Genomic DNA, 16,181 nt, shown 5'->3' with positions numbered 1-16,181 from the left:
AGGAAATGGAGACTATGTTATATTCATCATAGCACACAAACTTTTTTTTTTTTCTGCCTGATTTGTTGGGTTGTTTAAAATCTATGGTGTTTCATAGGAAAAAAATATTGCTGCAATTCACTGCAAATGAAAATAGCCTTTTCTAGAACTCTTTATTTATGTTGCTTTGAAGTCATATGCATCTGGTTTGCAGTCTTTTTATATTGTAAAACACAGGTTGTTGTAATCAGAGTCCAGACAAGCAAACTAATTCAGTACACAATTGCAAAGCGCAGTGATGGTGTGCAGTGAGCTATAGTAGCCATTCAAATCTCAGTTCACTGAAGTCAGAGCAATGACAACAGGAATTTCATTGACGTTCTGCTTTACTATGTCTTGTACACTGCACTTTGTCTTGCTCAATAAGCCTTTACATTTTGATCAGGGTTAATGCATGCTGTACCTTGCATTAAACGCTAGATAATAAAACTGGCAGACGAAAGTGACATAAATTATTGTGCAGCACAATAGCTTAGTGGCTAGCACGTGTACCTTGTAGTGCTAGGGTCACCAAGTTTGGATCCCAACCAAGACACTACCTCTGTGAGGTTTGCATCTTCTGTGCTTGTGTCACTTTCCTTCCATACTCCAAAGACATGATTGGTAGGTAAATTGGCTCCCAGTATGTGTATATAGGCATGTGAGATAGGAACCTTTGAACCAAAGAATCAATCGCCACCTAGTTTGCCGTATATAATAATAAGGCAAAATTATATAGTGAGCACTTGCGCTCGGGAAAAAAAAAAACACTCAGATCTGCCTAACTGCTGCTACTTTTACTTGAAAAATGTGATAATATAGAATTCTCATATGTACCTCGAATTATAAGTGCCACATTACAAGTGCCAGGAACCTTTGATCGTAAGCTTCCTAAAGACAAGGCCTGATGTGAATGTACAATATGTAAGTTGTCATATAAACACTTTTAACTAATAAATAAACTGTAAACTGGTCTTCAAGGCAAAACAAAAAACCTAACTAAATAATCGATCAATCAGCAACCAAAAACAGATCAGTTACTATGAGTTACATTTTTTTTTTGCACTTCACTCTTTTTATTTTTCTATAGTCTTCTGTAAAGACATTAGGACATTTAATTGCAGCATTATTGAATGCATTAAAAAGCTTTTAGACTCTTAAACATTTCTTGTTGCTTCATTGCTTGCATATGAGTCGTCATTCCCCCCCCCCCCCCCCTTCCAATGACATTTATCTACCCACTGGCCTTTCTAAACAAGTTGTGTGTTATGAGAAAAAGAGGTCATACGCCCAGGGTATTGCATAGGTCCAAGTGTACAGCTGGAAATCCTTGCATGTATCTACCTGCCGATACAGGGGGAGGAGACCTGTCTGGTCAGGCTCTTCACCTGGTGACACGTTAAATGTATTTATTAACATCTTCTTTACCATTTTGCTGTGAGCAGTAGTTCAGAAATATATGTATATTCAGACTTAGATTTGTAGAGTAGTTTGTCTAAAAACGTATTAAGTGCAAATCTACCTCTGCCTCTACAGATAGAAAGTTCACTTGGAATTCAGATCTTGTTTCTTTCCTTTACATTCCTTTTGTGTAGCCTGAGGTCTATTTGAATCATTTAAAATACCACAATGGAATAAGCCTGTGCCATGAGTACTGCACAGTTTTTCTTGCATATAGACTCCAGCAGCACTTGGGACTTTATATAGTAACACTTTAAAGAGCAATCATATTCCATAACATGTATACACATTCACCAGGCAGTTTTCCTTACTCTGATCACATAAAGATACCTATAATTGTGTTAAATTGCAACAACATATTTATCTATTACAGGTATTTATATTGTGCCAACAATTTACACAGCACTTTACAGTCACATTGGTCCCTGCCCTCAAGGAGCTTTCAATCTAAGGTCCCTACCTCACATACATACATACATACATGCACATAATTTGGAAAGGAGCCAATGAAACTACCAGCATGTCTTTGAAGCATGGGAGGAAACCAGAGCACATGGAGGTATCACTGTGCTTCCCATATACACTAATTTTGGTAAAGTCAAGCAAAAATGTTTTCATTTGTGGAGTAGTAACAGTAGATGAATTTCATTTAATCTAGATGGTTGGAAAATGTTTTGCAATCATTTACAGCTCTCTGCTAATTTATCAGAATAAATTTTAATGATCTACCTAGGGTTTTTTTAACATTTAAAATTGAAAGAAGAGAAACTCCCCCGCACTAGGTCTTGCAGAACTGAGATCTGACAGGTACAGTACATCAAAAAGTCAAAAAGTCATTATAACAGTTAAGTATCTGGTATTTTCCAAAGAAGACTATCAGCAGCAACTTACGTGTTTCTTTCCTGATAAGTTTCATTTAAAGAGAACTTGACAGTCTCTAAAGTAATTTTACTAAAGGTCCCCTGCATTAGATGAGGTAGTACACTTGCCTCTCTGACAGTCCATGTTTCCTACCTCACCAGCTCTTCAGCCTCCATAAGACTCTTTAACACTTCCAGTAGTAATGGATTGCATTCTATCAGATTCAATTGCAGAAGACTTTTAGTAAAATTTTATAGAAACGTAGTCGCTTTAATGTTTTGTAAATACAAATGTAAGCACACATATGGAAATTACAAACCTAAAGCACATATGTTCAGTATTGGCAACAGGGACCTGCAGGTCCCTAATTCCATGGTTTTCCACATCTAAAGGCACTTTGGTATAAAAATATCTAACCAGCTTCCTTCATCAAGGGTGAGGCTATGTCCCTCCTTTTTTGTAAGCTTCACTATTGGCCCATCACAAAGATTAACTGCATTACTGGTCAATGAGGAGAATTTGGGTGTGTGGGGAGGGGGGCGGGGGGTAAATTTTGAACTCAGAATGCTGTTTAAAGATTTTTCCCCAGTTCAGGTTTGCTTTAATATCATCTACTTTTTCATTCCAATTGTGAATGTATACAGGATTATACCTCCCAACTGTCTCGAATTCAAGGCATTGTCCCTGATTTGGAATAAAGTCCCTCTGTCCATCTTTCCTCCTCATTTTTCCCTTAATTTGGTCTGATCTATAAAGTCGTATATAAAATGCAGTATTTATCTCTCAGAAACTGTTTCCCAGTGCTAAACTTTCCATCCAATTTCTAAATGGTTGCATTTGTAAATTTCAAAAGCCAATATAAAGTAATAGCTGTGGTAAAAAAAGCACTTTTTTTTTGTATAATTCTCTTTTAAGGGGGTGTGGTAGTGGGTGTCCTATGCCTACTGTAAATACTTTTACTATAGCTGTCCCTTCGTTACCATCTCAAAAAGTTGGGAGATATGCAGGATGTATAATACAAGTGTAATTTGGGATATCATTTTTATACAAAATCATCACTGCTCAGATACTTCTAAACACTGCGCCTACTCCTTTAACATACAGTACTGTGCACAAGTTTTAGGCAGGTGCGAAGAAAAGGTGTAAAGTAAGAATGTTTGCAAATATATATATTTTCATTATTTTTATTAATTTACAGAATGCAAAGTGAGCAAATTTAAGAAAAACCAAATGCAAATCAATATTTGGTGTGACTACCCTTTGGCTTCAAACCAGCATCAATTCTTACACTTTCACAAAGTTAGGTATTTTATAGGATTAGAGTACCGTGTATGATTAACCAATTATGCCAAGCAGGGGCTAATGGACATCATTTCCATATGTAGGTTAAAATACAGTCATAATCTGAAACAGAAACAGCTGTGTAGGAGGCCCTAAAACTGGATGAGGAACATCCAAACTGCTAATAAGGTGAGGTTGTGGAAAACAGTTTCATGTCACAGGTCATAAATACAGCAACAAGATACAAGGTAGTTAAACTGCATCGGCAAGGTCTCTCTCAGACAAAGATTTTAAAGCAGATTGGGATTTCAAGATGTGTTGTTCAAGGTCTTTTGAAGAAGCACAAAGTAACGGGCAATGTTGAGGACTGTATTGTAGATGCAGTGGTCAGCCAAAGGAAACGTAATGCAGAAGATGAAAGACAAATCAGGCTTACTTCCCTTTGACTGTCCAACAGTGTCATCAGCGCAGAACTGGTGGATACCAGTGGGACCTAGGTGGTCTTCATGGAAGAATTGCAGCCAAAAGCCATACCTCAACATAGGAACTGGGGTGCAGAAAAATGGTAGAAGGTGCTCTGGACTGAGGAGCCAAAATTTGACTGTATTTGGCTGTAGCAGGAGGCAGTTTATTCAATGAAGGGCTGGAGAGCGGTACAATAATGAGCGTCTACAAGCAACAGTGAAGTATGGTGGAAGTTCCTTGCAAGTTTAGGGTTGCATTTCCTGCAAATGGAGTTGGAGATTTGGTCAGGATCAATGGTGCCCTGAATGCTGAGAAATACAGGCAGATACTTATCAATCAAGCCATAACATCGTGGGAGGTGTGTGATGTGCCCCAAATATATTCTGCAGCAGGACAACAACCCCAACATGCAGCCAATTTCATTAAGAACTATCTTCAGTGTAAAGTAGAACAAGGAGTCCTGGAAGTGATGGTTGACCTCCACAGAGCCCTGATTTTAACATCATCAAGTCTGTCTGGGATTACATGAAGAGATAGGATTTGAGGCAGCCTACATGATAGAAGATCTGTAGTCTGCAAACATATCTAGAAGAATTGATGTTGTTTTTAAGACAAAGGGTGGTCACACTAAATATTGATTTTGATTTCTCTTCAGTTCTGTTCTGTTCTCTTAATTTACTTTCTATTTTATTAATTGATACTATTAACACTTCTATTTCTGAAAGCATTCTCAATTTACATTTTTTCACACCTGCCTACATTTTGTGCACAGTGTATTTGCTAATACAAGGTCAACATATTTACAAGGGTTTGCCAAGTAGCAAAGTAATATTAACTGTATTTATTCTGTATTCATATTAAACAGGTCAATTGAACTCACCACCTGCCAAAATGTGGCTTTTTTGGACATCAGCGATATATCTGAGCATTTGCATTTTTAACAGCAATGGAAGAATCCTACCTCAAACAGGTACCAAGTTTCAAGCATACCCTCCTATACCCTCTCTTACATCATATTTCTTTTGAAAATCCTAAGCAAACCCGACAGCTCCTCGTCAAATGTACTAGTCTCTATAAGCTTCTTGGCTAGGCCTTAGATTGTATTTTGATATTTCTTAAAGCTCTAAACATTGAACCAGTTTTTCTTGTTTTTTTAAATGAATTATGTTTGCAGGATGTAAATGATCTTCAGGAGAACATATGCTTAGACCATGCCTAGATCATGCATTCTGAACATGTGGTAAAGGCACTTGAAAGCAAGCTGCCATTTATCTCTGCGTCTATAAGCATTTTAGAGAAAATAATGTTTATATTTCTCAACACAGATAATGACATCTCAGCTTTTCCGTATGCAGAGCAGAATCTTGGCAAGCTGCCAGCCCTCTAATGTAAACAAACAACAGGTGTTTCTGAACAGAAATCCAACTTTGGAGTCTTTGTTGAGATCATTCTTTATCTTTGAAAATGAATTACTTCACAATAAAATGCGTTAGATGGGTTATGGATGGCTTGTTTTAAAGCTCTTTCACTGCTTCTTATGTGTAAATAGTTTAATACCCATATTCTGGGCACAGGTGAACTTTAAAATAGACTGTTTCAAGCAAAAAATCTGGTACAGATATATGACTTAATGAATACCATGTGCATCCATATTGTAAAAAAAAACCCAGAGTAAGTTACAGCAGTAATCATGCATGGGCATCTGTGGAGCATCTGATTGCTCTGTATCCAACACAAGTCTAGCAAAGCTACATCAATGCTTTGCATGCACCAAACACATCTTTGGAAGTAAATACTGCTTTTTGTTTCAATTAGCAGCTTAGTATACTGCTAGGAAACCTCAACTCAGTAGGGTTGCAAAAAGTTATGTTCACTAAACGTTTGACCTTCTAAAACAGCAATAACACATTTTTCAACTGGAGGTTGTAGTTTCCACTGACTAACACATACTCATGCCACCATCCCTAAACCAGGACAGATGAGGAAAACCTTAGTCTGCTGAAACTTTTCCACTTTAGGCCTAATTCAGACAGGAGAATGAGGGCTGATAGGCCGCTGTCTTCAGATGTGCCTAACCCTTCCATCTGCATGCAGCAGTACTCTGTGCTATGGCCACATACAAACTGGACAATTAGCTGCATCCAGTTTGTACAGTGGGTACGGAAAGTATTCAGACCCCCTTAAATTTTTCACTCTTTGTTATATTGCAGCCATTTGCTAAAATCATTTAAGTTCATTCTTCTTCCTCATGAATGTACACACAGCTCCCCATACTCACAGAAAAACACAGAATTGTTGACATTGTTGCAGATTTATTAAAAAAGAAAAACTGAAATATCACATGGTCCTAAGTATTCAGACCCTTTGCTGTGACACTCATATATTTAACTCAGGTGCTTTCCATTTCTTCTGATCATCCTTGAGATGGTTCTACACCTTCATTTGAGTCCAGCTGTGTTTGATTATACTGATTGGACTTGATTAGGAAAGCCACACACCTGTCTATATAAGACCTTCCAGATCACAATGCATGTCAGAGCAAATGAGAATCATAAGGTCAAAGGAACTGCCTGAAGAGCTCAGAGACAGAATTGTGGCAAGGCACAGATCTGGCCAAGGTTACAAAAAGATTTCTGCTGCACTTAAGGTTCCTAAGAGCACAGTGGCCTCCATAAACCTCAAATGGAAGACGTTTGGGACGACCAGAACCCTTCCTAGAGCTGGCCGTCCGGCCAAACTGAGCTATCAGGGGAGAAGAGCCTTGGTGAGAGAGGTAAAGAAGAACCCAAAGATCACTGTGGCTGAGCTCCAGAGATGCAGTCAGGAGATGAGAGAAAGTTGTAGAAAGTCAACCATCACTGCAGCCCTCCACCATTTGGGGCTTTATGGCAGAGTGGCCTGACGGAAGCCTCTCCTCAGTGTAAGACACATGAAAGCCCGCATGGAGTTTGCTAAAGAAACACCTGAAAGACTCCAAGATGGTGATAAATAAGATTCTCTGGTCTGATGAGACCAAAATAGAACTTTTTGGCCTTAATTCTAAGCGGTATGTGTGGAGAAAACCAGGCACTGCTCATCACCTGTCCAATACAGTCCCAACAGTGAAGCATGGTGGTGGCAGCATCATGCTGTGGGGGTGTTTTTCAGCTGCAGGGACAGGACGACTGGTTGCAATCGAGGGAAAGATGAATGCGGCCAAGTACAGGGATATCCTGGACAAAAACCTTCTCCAGAGTGCTCTGGACCTCAGACTGGGCCGAAAGTTTACCTTCCAACAAGACAATGACCCTAAGCACACAGCTAAAATAACGAAGGAGTGGCTTCACAACAACTCCATGACTGTTCTTGAATGGCCCAGCCAGAGCCCTGACTTGAACCCAATTGAGCATCTCTGGAGAGACCTAAAAATGGCTGTCCACCAACGTTTACCATCCAACCTGACAGAACTGGAGAGGATCTGCAAGGAGGAATGGCAGAGGATCCCCAAATCCAGGTGTGAAAGACTTGTTGCATCTTTCCCAAAAAGACTCCTGGCTGTATTAGATCAAAAGGGGGCTTCTACTAAATACTGAGCAAAGGGTCTGAATACTTAGGAAATACTTAATAAATCTGCAACAATGTCAACAATTCTGTGTTTTTCTGTCAGTATGGGGTGCTATATGTACATTCATGAGGAAGAAGAATGAACTTAAATGATTTTAGCAAATGGCTGCAATATAACAAAGAGTGAAAAATGTAAGGGGGTCTGAATACTTTCCGTACCCACTGTATGCAGCCAGAAATACCAAACCTGGATGCACAGGGGTTCATTTACTAAAACTGAAGAGTGCAAAATCTCTTTTTTTTGTCAAAGCCTAATAGCTGAAGTTAGAAGCTGATTGGCTGATTCTCGCCAGCGGCAGTCCATGTAAATGAGTCCTTACTAATATTAAGATTTTTTTGAGTACCACAAACAAATCTCATTATCACTGTATTTTCTGGCGTATAAGACTACTTTTGAACCTCAAAACAATCCCCCAAAAATGGGGGGTCGTCTTATACGCCAAGTAAAATATCTCCAAGGTATTCTAAGTATAAGTATTACCAGTAAATGTAATCTCTCAAGACGCTGGCTGTGTGGGAATCCTGTACCGGTACACCGTATGTACCGTAGCTTCGGCTACATACAGTGTACCGCGCTGAGCCAATCAGAGAGAGCAATGTATTCTATTATTGAATGCAAAGCCTGCTCGGATTGGTGGAGTAACCTCAGCCCGCCTCTCTGACTCTGCCAATCCGAGCAGGCTTTGCATTCAATAATAGAATACATCGCTCACTGTGATTGACTCAGCGCGGTATACTGTATGTAGCCGAAGCTACGGTACATACGGTATACCGGTACAGGATTCCCGCACAGCCAGTGTCTTGAGATTACATCTACTGGTAATACTTAGGGTACCTTGGAGATATTATGAGAGATTACATGTATTACAGTACTAGGGTACCTTGGAAATCTATGAGAAATCTGATGTTTTTCAATGGTGTTGCCTTGCTTAGGAAGAGGGGTAGTCTTATACAGCGAGTATAGCCCAAAACCTAGCCCAAAACCTATGTTTTAACTTGAAAATTAGGGGGTCGTCTTACACGCCCAGTCGTCTTATACGCCGGAAAATACGGTATATGATCCTGCTATGTATAACGTCACAAACATCTTATGGGTGTTTGTACTTTAAAGCTGAATTTTAAGCAAAACTAATATTGTCTAATTCCATAACCATGTTTACTCCTACTTGAACCTTAGTGATCTTTGTGTATTTCTGTCAGATCTGTGCAGTAATTTGTCTCACTATGCAGGAGCTTCTTTGACAAGTTCAGACTATTTGGGTGCAGTTGTAGGATTGCACCCACATTTCTGCTATCTGCACAGATTATATGCAGCATAGTGATGATGTCATCATTGTTTTTACCAGTAAAATCAGGGTTTGAAAAGGAATTTAATGAACATAGGGAATTCAATTCCTTTGTGGATATTGGCTAGAGTAGGAGTCCCCAAACATTTTAGTTCAATTACCTAGTTTTATATTTTACAAATATTCACAGACTGAAAGAGTCCCCCTTAAACTAGAGTGTCTGCTGACCTTAGGCCATAGGCAGTGTCTGCTGACCTTAATCTTTAATCAGTGCACATTGAGGATGCACCGCAGATCCAAGATGGGGGTCAGATAGAATCTTGTAATGGGCTGTATGTGCATTATATTGTCAAAAGTATTGGGATGTCTGCCTTTACACGCACGTAAACTTTAATGACATTCCAGTCTTAGTCTGTTGGGTTCAATATTGAGTTTGCCCACCCTTTGCAACTATAACAGCTTCAACTTTTCTGGGAAGGTTATCCACAACTTTTAGGAGTGTGCCTATGGGCATGTTTTACCATTCTTCCAGAAGTGCTTTTGTGAGGTTAGGCACGGTTTTGGACGAGAAGGCCTGGCTCGCAGTCTCCACTCAAATTCATCCCAAAGGTGTTCTATCTGGTTGACTGTGCAGGCCAGTCAAGTTCCTCCACCCCAAACTCGCTCATCCATGTCTTTATGGACCTTGCTTTGTGCACTGGTCCAAATCATTTGGTGGAGGGGGATTATGATGTGGGGTTGTTTTTCATGGGTTGGGCTTGGCCCCTTAGTTCCAGTAAAGGGAACTCTAAAGGCATCAGCAGCATACCAAGACATTTTGGACAATTTCATGCTCTGGACTGCTCTTATCTATAATAACACCAACTTTCCAACATGACTGCACACCGGTGCACAAAGCAAAGTCCATAAAGACATGGATGAGTGAGTTTGGGGTGGAGGAACTTGACTGGCCTGCACAGAGTCCTGACCTCAACCCGAAAGAATACCATTGGGATGAATTAGAACAGGGACTGTGAGCCAGGCCTTCTCGTCCAACATCAGTGCCTGACCTCACAAATGTGCTTCTGGAAGAATGGTCAAACGTTCCAATAGACACATTCCTAAACCTTATGGACAAACTTCCCAGAAGTGGTGAAGCTGTTATAGCTGCAAAGGGTGGGCCAACTCAATATTGAACCCTACGGACTAAGACTGGGATGCCATTAAAGTTCATTTGCATGTAAAGGCAGGCATCCCAATACTTTTGACAATATAGTATATGTTATACACGGGCCATAGTTTGGAAACTCTTGGGCTAGAGGAATATATTTAAATTAACATTTTGTGCAGCAAGAAGTAAAATGTAATTTCTCCAAAGTTCTCCAAAGTTAGAGAAAACCCCTTTAGATCGTTCTCTCTGGAAAAAGTGTCCCCGCTGCAATATTTCTGCTCTATTTCTGTTATGGTAACAAATTAACATTTTGGATTTTCTCTCACTTTCATTCTTAATGACTGTGGTCAGCAGAGCAAAAAAGAGAGATTGAATCTACCTAATAGGTGCATAGACCATGAAAAAGCCTAACAGAGGTTCTAACTCCTCTACACATCCAAAATGGAAAAAAAAAGTTTGAGCTTTAAATAAACTTTAAGTTGGTTGTCTATTTGCATGAACAAAAAAAAACTCATCTTACCTAAAGGGTTAAAGAACATAGGTCCTATGGCCAATCTGAGTATAGGTCTATACCAAGCAGGACTGCACTGCAGCTCTTTGAACAATGTTAAATTTCCAATTTCCATAATGTATAATTTATGGTGGTGGAGGCATAACAGAGCTATCAAGAGTTTCAAAATGAGTTTAGAAAAAGATGTAATAAACATTCTATACTGCAACTGTAGACATTCATATTTTCCACAATAACCTGTAATGAGATGCAAATTATTTTCAAGTCAATGTGCTGACTCAAATTTATATACTCTGCATGGTCTTTACAGTTTATGCTATTTTCATCATGTTACTAAAGAATGAAACAAGACAACTCCACCTAGGGTTTTCAATAGCTATAAAAATGTACTGGTTACATATGTACAGTATATATATTTAATTCTTGTCGTAAACTATATCAATAAATATGCACCTCGTGAAAACTGTAACATTACAGCAAAAGCAGGCTTTAATAGGATGCTTGAAGTATTAGTCAAAACAAGTATAATCTGCTGGAACAAGTCTACAAGAATTGTTTGGTTCCCGTAACTACACCCCGAAGTCATTATGAACTTAATGATGTGGCATAATAACTGGAAGAAACAATGAAAAAATATTAATCTGTGTTATACACAATAACTGGTTATATGAACCAGTTTGTCTAAATGCATTTGGGACTCCTTATCTTTTTTGTAATTAGGATAGCTAAGTAATTCTTATGCTTTGAAGCGTAAAGTTGGGTTAGATGGAGCAAAACGGTTATTTAGCTCAATTACTGACCGTCCAAGTTGTTAGATACATACTTTATCATAGTATGTCTAATGGCACCTTTTGAAGGAGAATCATACTGAATCATAAAAGATGATGCCATCACAATATTTTAGGAAAAAGATTTAAAAACATGTGGGAATTTGGTCTATTGGTCATGCACCTTGTAATGTGACTGATAAATCAGTTTTAAGATCTACTAACAATTATGTAAGACAAGAGCCTACTAATTATTTTTACTTTGCCATGTAATGAATGGCAACTACATCATTTACTAAAATGAAAAAAGGTGACCTTATTCCAGCCTGAATATTAACACCAGAGTGAAATGTGCAAGTGGGCTATTGTGCATAGTAACCGTGCTGATTTCAGGTTAAAGCTCTCAGAATAATCAATCGTTAGGATTTTTCTTTGGTGATGATAGGTATCTAAAATATGTTTATATTTACAAAGCCAGTGAAAGCAGGAGAGCATTCAGCTTCTATGTTATTTTATCATTCTTTATTTAATAAAGGGTTGCATCACAAACAACAAAAGAAAAATATTATACAAGTCATGGTTACCGGAAAGAACAAAATAATGACCGTATTGACATGTCAATAGATATGTCGAAAAGGCACAACAAATACCAATTTTAAGCAATTCGTACATATATCGTTTTTTCAGTCTGGAGATAGGAAGACACATCTGGGAAAAATTAGTAACAGAAAAAGGGGATGAGGGGTGAGAGAAAGGTAAATAGATTCTCAGAAGGAAGCATGGTCTGCATCCTGGGTGGTGGGGGGTGTGATCAGCTCACCAACTGGGTAATGGGAAGAAAAAAAAAATGAAAAGTTGGGGGGGTGTAAGAAGAGCAAGAAGGAGATAACAATCTAGTGCCAGCCATGTACACATACATAAGGTCAACACATAAAAAGATCTGTCCCACTGGACTCCCCCAATACATGAGGAAGCAGGGAGGCACTTATAGCAACTGGTTGCATTGAAGGAGTATTAAAAGTAATTTCAATAAAACCATTTGACACACTAAGCTGTTCAAAAAAGTACCAGTTAAAAGGTTGAAACAAACCATTTATGGTTAATAGGTGTGCTTACAATGGTCAGCTTTTATCCATTAATGTAAAACCTTTATCTAAGAAAAAACGATTGCTGTAACTGCTTAAAACGTGTTAGCTGAAGTTCAGCTTTAACCGCTTGCCGACTGCTCACAGTATATTTACTGCGGCAGTCAGCCCCTCACAGGCAGAGTGACGTAGGTCTACGTCGCTCGCCTGTGAGGCTCTGGGGAGCGAGCGCGCGCCCGCGGAGGCGCGCTCCCGCTCCCGCGCGGTCACGGACCCCCCCGCGCGTGTGACCAGCGGACCCGATGTCCGCCGGTCACTCGGCGATCGGCGGGGGAGAGGGAGAATGTCAGGCAGCTTGTGTAAACAAGCCACCTGTCATTCTCCTCGCTGTAAAAACACTGATCACATGGTTCTACTATGTAGATCCGTTGATCAATGTCCTTACAGCTCAAGCCACAGCCAATCACAGTAGAAAGCACGCCTCTAGGGACACACACAGCCCCTCCCTCCCAAATAAAGTTAACCCCTTCACTACCAGTGTATTTTTACAGTAACAGTGCATATATATAGCACTGATTACTGTAGAAATGTCACTGGTAACCCCAAAAGTGTCAAAAATGTCAGTCAAGGGTCCGATCTGTCAGCCCCAATGTCGCAGTACCGCAAAAAAATCGCAGATCGCCGCCATTACACGTTAACCACTTGCCGACCGCCGCACGACTATCTACGTCGGCGGTCAGCCCCTCACAGGCAAACTAACGTAGGGCTACGTTGCTTGCTTGTGAGGGTCTAGGGAGCGAGCGCGCGCCCCCGGGGGCGCGCTCCCGCTCCCGCGTGGTCACGGACCCCCCCGCGCGTGTGACCAGCGGACCCGATGTCCGCCGGTCACTCGGCGATCGGCGGGGGAGAGGGAGAATGTCAGGCAGCTTGTGTAAACAAACTGCCTGTCATTCTCCTCGCTGCAAAGACACTGATAAAACGGATCTGGTATGTAGATCCGTTGATCAGTGTCCTTACAGCTAGAGCCACAGCCAATCACAGTAGAAACCACGCCCCTAGGGACACACACAGCCCCTCCCTCCCAAATAAAGTTAACCCCTTCACTACCAGTGTATTTTTACAGTAACAGTGCATATATATAGCACTGATTACTGTAGAAATGTCACTGGTAACCCCAAAAGTGTCAAAAATGTCAGTCAAGGGTCCGATCTGTCCGCCGCAATGTCGCAGTACCGCAAAAAAAATCGCAGATCGCCGCCATTACGCGTTAAAAAAAAAAACAACAAAAATGACAAAAATCTTTCCCTTTGTTAGTAAACGCGATAACTTTTGCGCAAACCAATCAAAATACGCTTTTTGCGATTTTTTTTACCAAACATAGGTAGCATAAAACAAATTGGCCGAAAATTTTTAAAAATTTTGATTTTTACATTTTTTTTGGGGGGAATTTCATATAAAAAAATGTGAAAAATATTGTTATTTTTGCAAAATTGACGCTCTTTTTTTGTTTATAGCGCGTGATCAAAAAATCGCACAGGTGATCAAATACCGCCAAAAGAAAGCTCTGTTTGTGGGAAAAAAAGGACGTCAAATTCGTTTAGGTACAGCGTCGCACGACCGCGCAATTGTGCGTTAAATTCACGCAGTGCCGAATCGCAAAATACCCCCTGGTCGGAATGGGGGTAAAATCTTCCGGGGCTTAAGTGGTTAAAAAAAAAAACACCAAAAATGACAGAAATCTTTCCCTTAGTTAGTAAACGCAATAGCTTTTGCGCAAACCAATCAAAATACGCTTTTTGCAATTTTTTTAAACCAAACATAGGTAGCATAAAACAAATTGGCCGAAAATTTTAAAAAATTTTGATTTTTACATTTTTTTTTGGGGAATTTCATATAAAAAAATGTGAAAAATATTGTTATTTTTGCAAAATGTACGCTCTTTTTTTGTTTATAGCGCAAAAAGTAAAAATCGCACGGGTGATCAAATACCACCAAAGGAAAGCTCAGTTTGTGGGAAAAAAAGGACGCCAAATTCGTTTAGATACAGCGTCGCACGACCGCGCAATTGTCTGTTAAAGTCACGCAGTGCCGAATCGCAAAATACCCCCTGGTCGTTTAGCAGGAAAATCCTCCGGGGCTTAAGTGGTTAATTTGTTAATTAAGACCATCTAATGTGTTCTCCATTGCTCCTCCAGTAGAGTGGAGACACCCTAGGAATGGAATGAGTTAGGCTGGCCATACAATGATCGAAATTCAACCATTTTAGCTCGTCTTAAGTCAAACTGTAGAATGAAACAAGCTGGAAAATTTTTGTCAATCATTGGCTGCAGCCACTAATCAGTTTATTCTGGCAAAGCAGGTCCCCCTGTCAGAATATAATGTCCAGGTGGAAGGGGGGTAAAATATATAGGGAAAAAATAATTGTGAAAAAAAAAAGAAAACAAATGCAACCAGCAGAACTAAGGATTGATAAGGCGCTGTATATAACATTTTTGTTTTTGGGTTTAATACCGCTAAGAGCATTTACTTGCCTTTCACTCATTCCCTTGCTGTCCTTGTCTGCCAAAATCCCTGAATACATTTTAACTTGCTGTACACACTCCTCCATTCTCACATGACAGCACTCAGGACTGGTGACTGTTACCCCAGCACTAAGCACTACACTGCGGGAAGGCAGGGCACTGCCATATGTTCCTCCATACCTGGAAGATTTGGGCATATCTCCAGGTTCTCCCTGAAGATTATGCTGGCTAGAGAGAAAATAGAAGTTAATAAATGCCCCCTAAATAACCCTTAGGGTAATGTGAACCTGTACTTTGCCCAGTTTGAAAAGAGTCAAGGGTAAAGTTTCATTTTTATGACCCCCATGCCTTGGATGAGCTAAAAAAAATAGTTAAACCAGCAGGCCCATGTAAAGGAAGAAGGGAAATACTGTCTTTCCACTTACAATAAAACTTAACTCTCTCAGAAGCTTCAAATGCTGCTGCTATCCGACATTTCTGGGTGTGTCAGAAAGAGCATCCACATTGAGCGCAATGGTTTATCCTGCCAAACCCTACATCAATACTGTGTCTTGTAGTGGCATAGGGATCAGAGGGAGAAACCAAAACTCTCAATGGAAAGTGTTGGATAACAGCAGTGCTTGGGGTCCTTCAAAGTTCCTGGAGCGCTTCAAGGGAGCTGCTGGTTAACTTATTCCACCTGGAAACATAGTCATTTTACACTAAATTCACAAAAATAAATAGTTGTGTAGAAAAAAATCCCAGTATTATATTTGAATTATTATTATTATTATATGAAAGCAGTAAATATAAAAAAAAAAAAAAAAGATTAATCTTGGGGGTACATGTATGGCAGACAAGTCTTGGAGGCTCTCCCCATAACCCTTTGAAGCAAACAATGATAACTCTACAAACAGACCCTTTTTTAAACCTATCACAGTGGATACCTGGGGCTACCCGGTAATATGGTTCTCACAGGGATTAAACCAAACAGAAGCCCAGAACACCCTAGGCTGGTCAGCATGACTTTAACTATTATTGATGAGCCTAATTTAATTTTTATTTATTTTAATTTTACTTAATTTTTATTTATTTAATCCTATAAATAGTTGATGAGTAAGTGGTAAACCTGAAATCAAGAAAACTGAACTACAAGTCAGTAAAATGTTAGGCAGCCTATACTATGAACTTT

At 39.7% G+C, this 16,181-nt stretch overlaps 1 protein-coding gene across 1 annotated transcript in view; it reads left to right on the top strand.

The window, feature by feature from the left end:
• The first annotated feature begins 4,957 nt into the window (after positions 1 to 4,957).
• The window catches only part of COL16A1 (collagen type XVI alpha 1 chain), a 284,939-nt gene continuing 273,715 nt past the window's right edge, over positions 4,958 to 16,181 (top strand). Inside the window, exon 1 of the mRNA XM_082246984.1 lies at positions 4,958 to 5,056. Coding sequence (XP_082103110.1) covers positions 4,978 to 5,056 — 79 coding nt within the window. The 5' untranslated portion in view covers positions 4,958 to 4,977. The remainder of the gene's footprint in view (positions 5,057 to 16,181) is intronic.

This window comes from Pelophylax lessonae (assembly GCF_965119305.1).
Source record: "Pelophylax lessonae genome assembly, chromosome: 2".
NCBI classification, from domain to species: Eukaryota; Metazoa; Chordata; class Amphibia; order Anura; family Ranidae; genus Pelophylax; species Pelophylax lessonae.
This window is presented reverse-complemented; position numbering and strand designations above follow the sequence as displayed.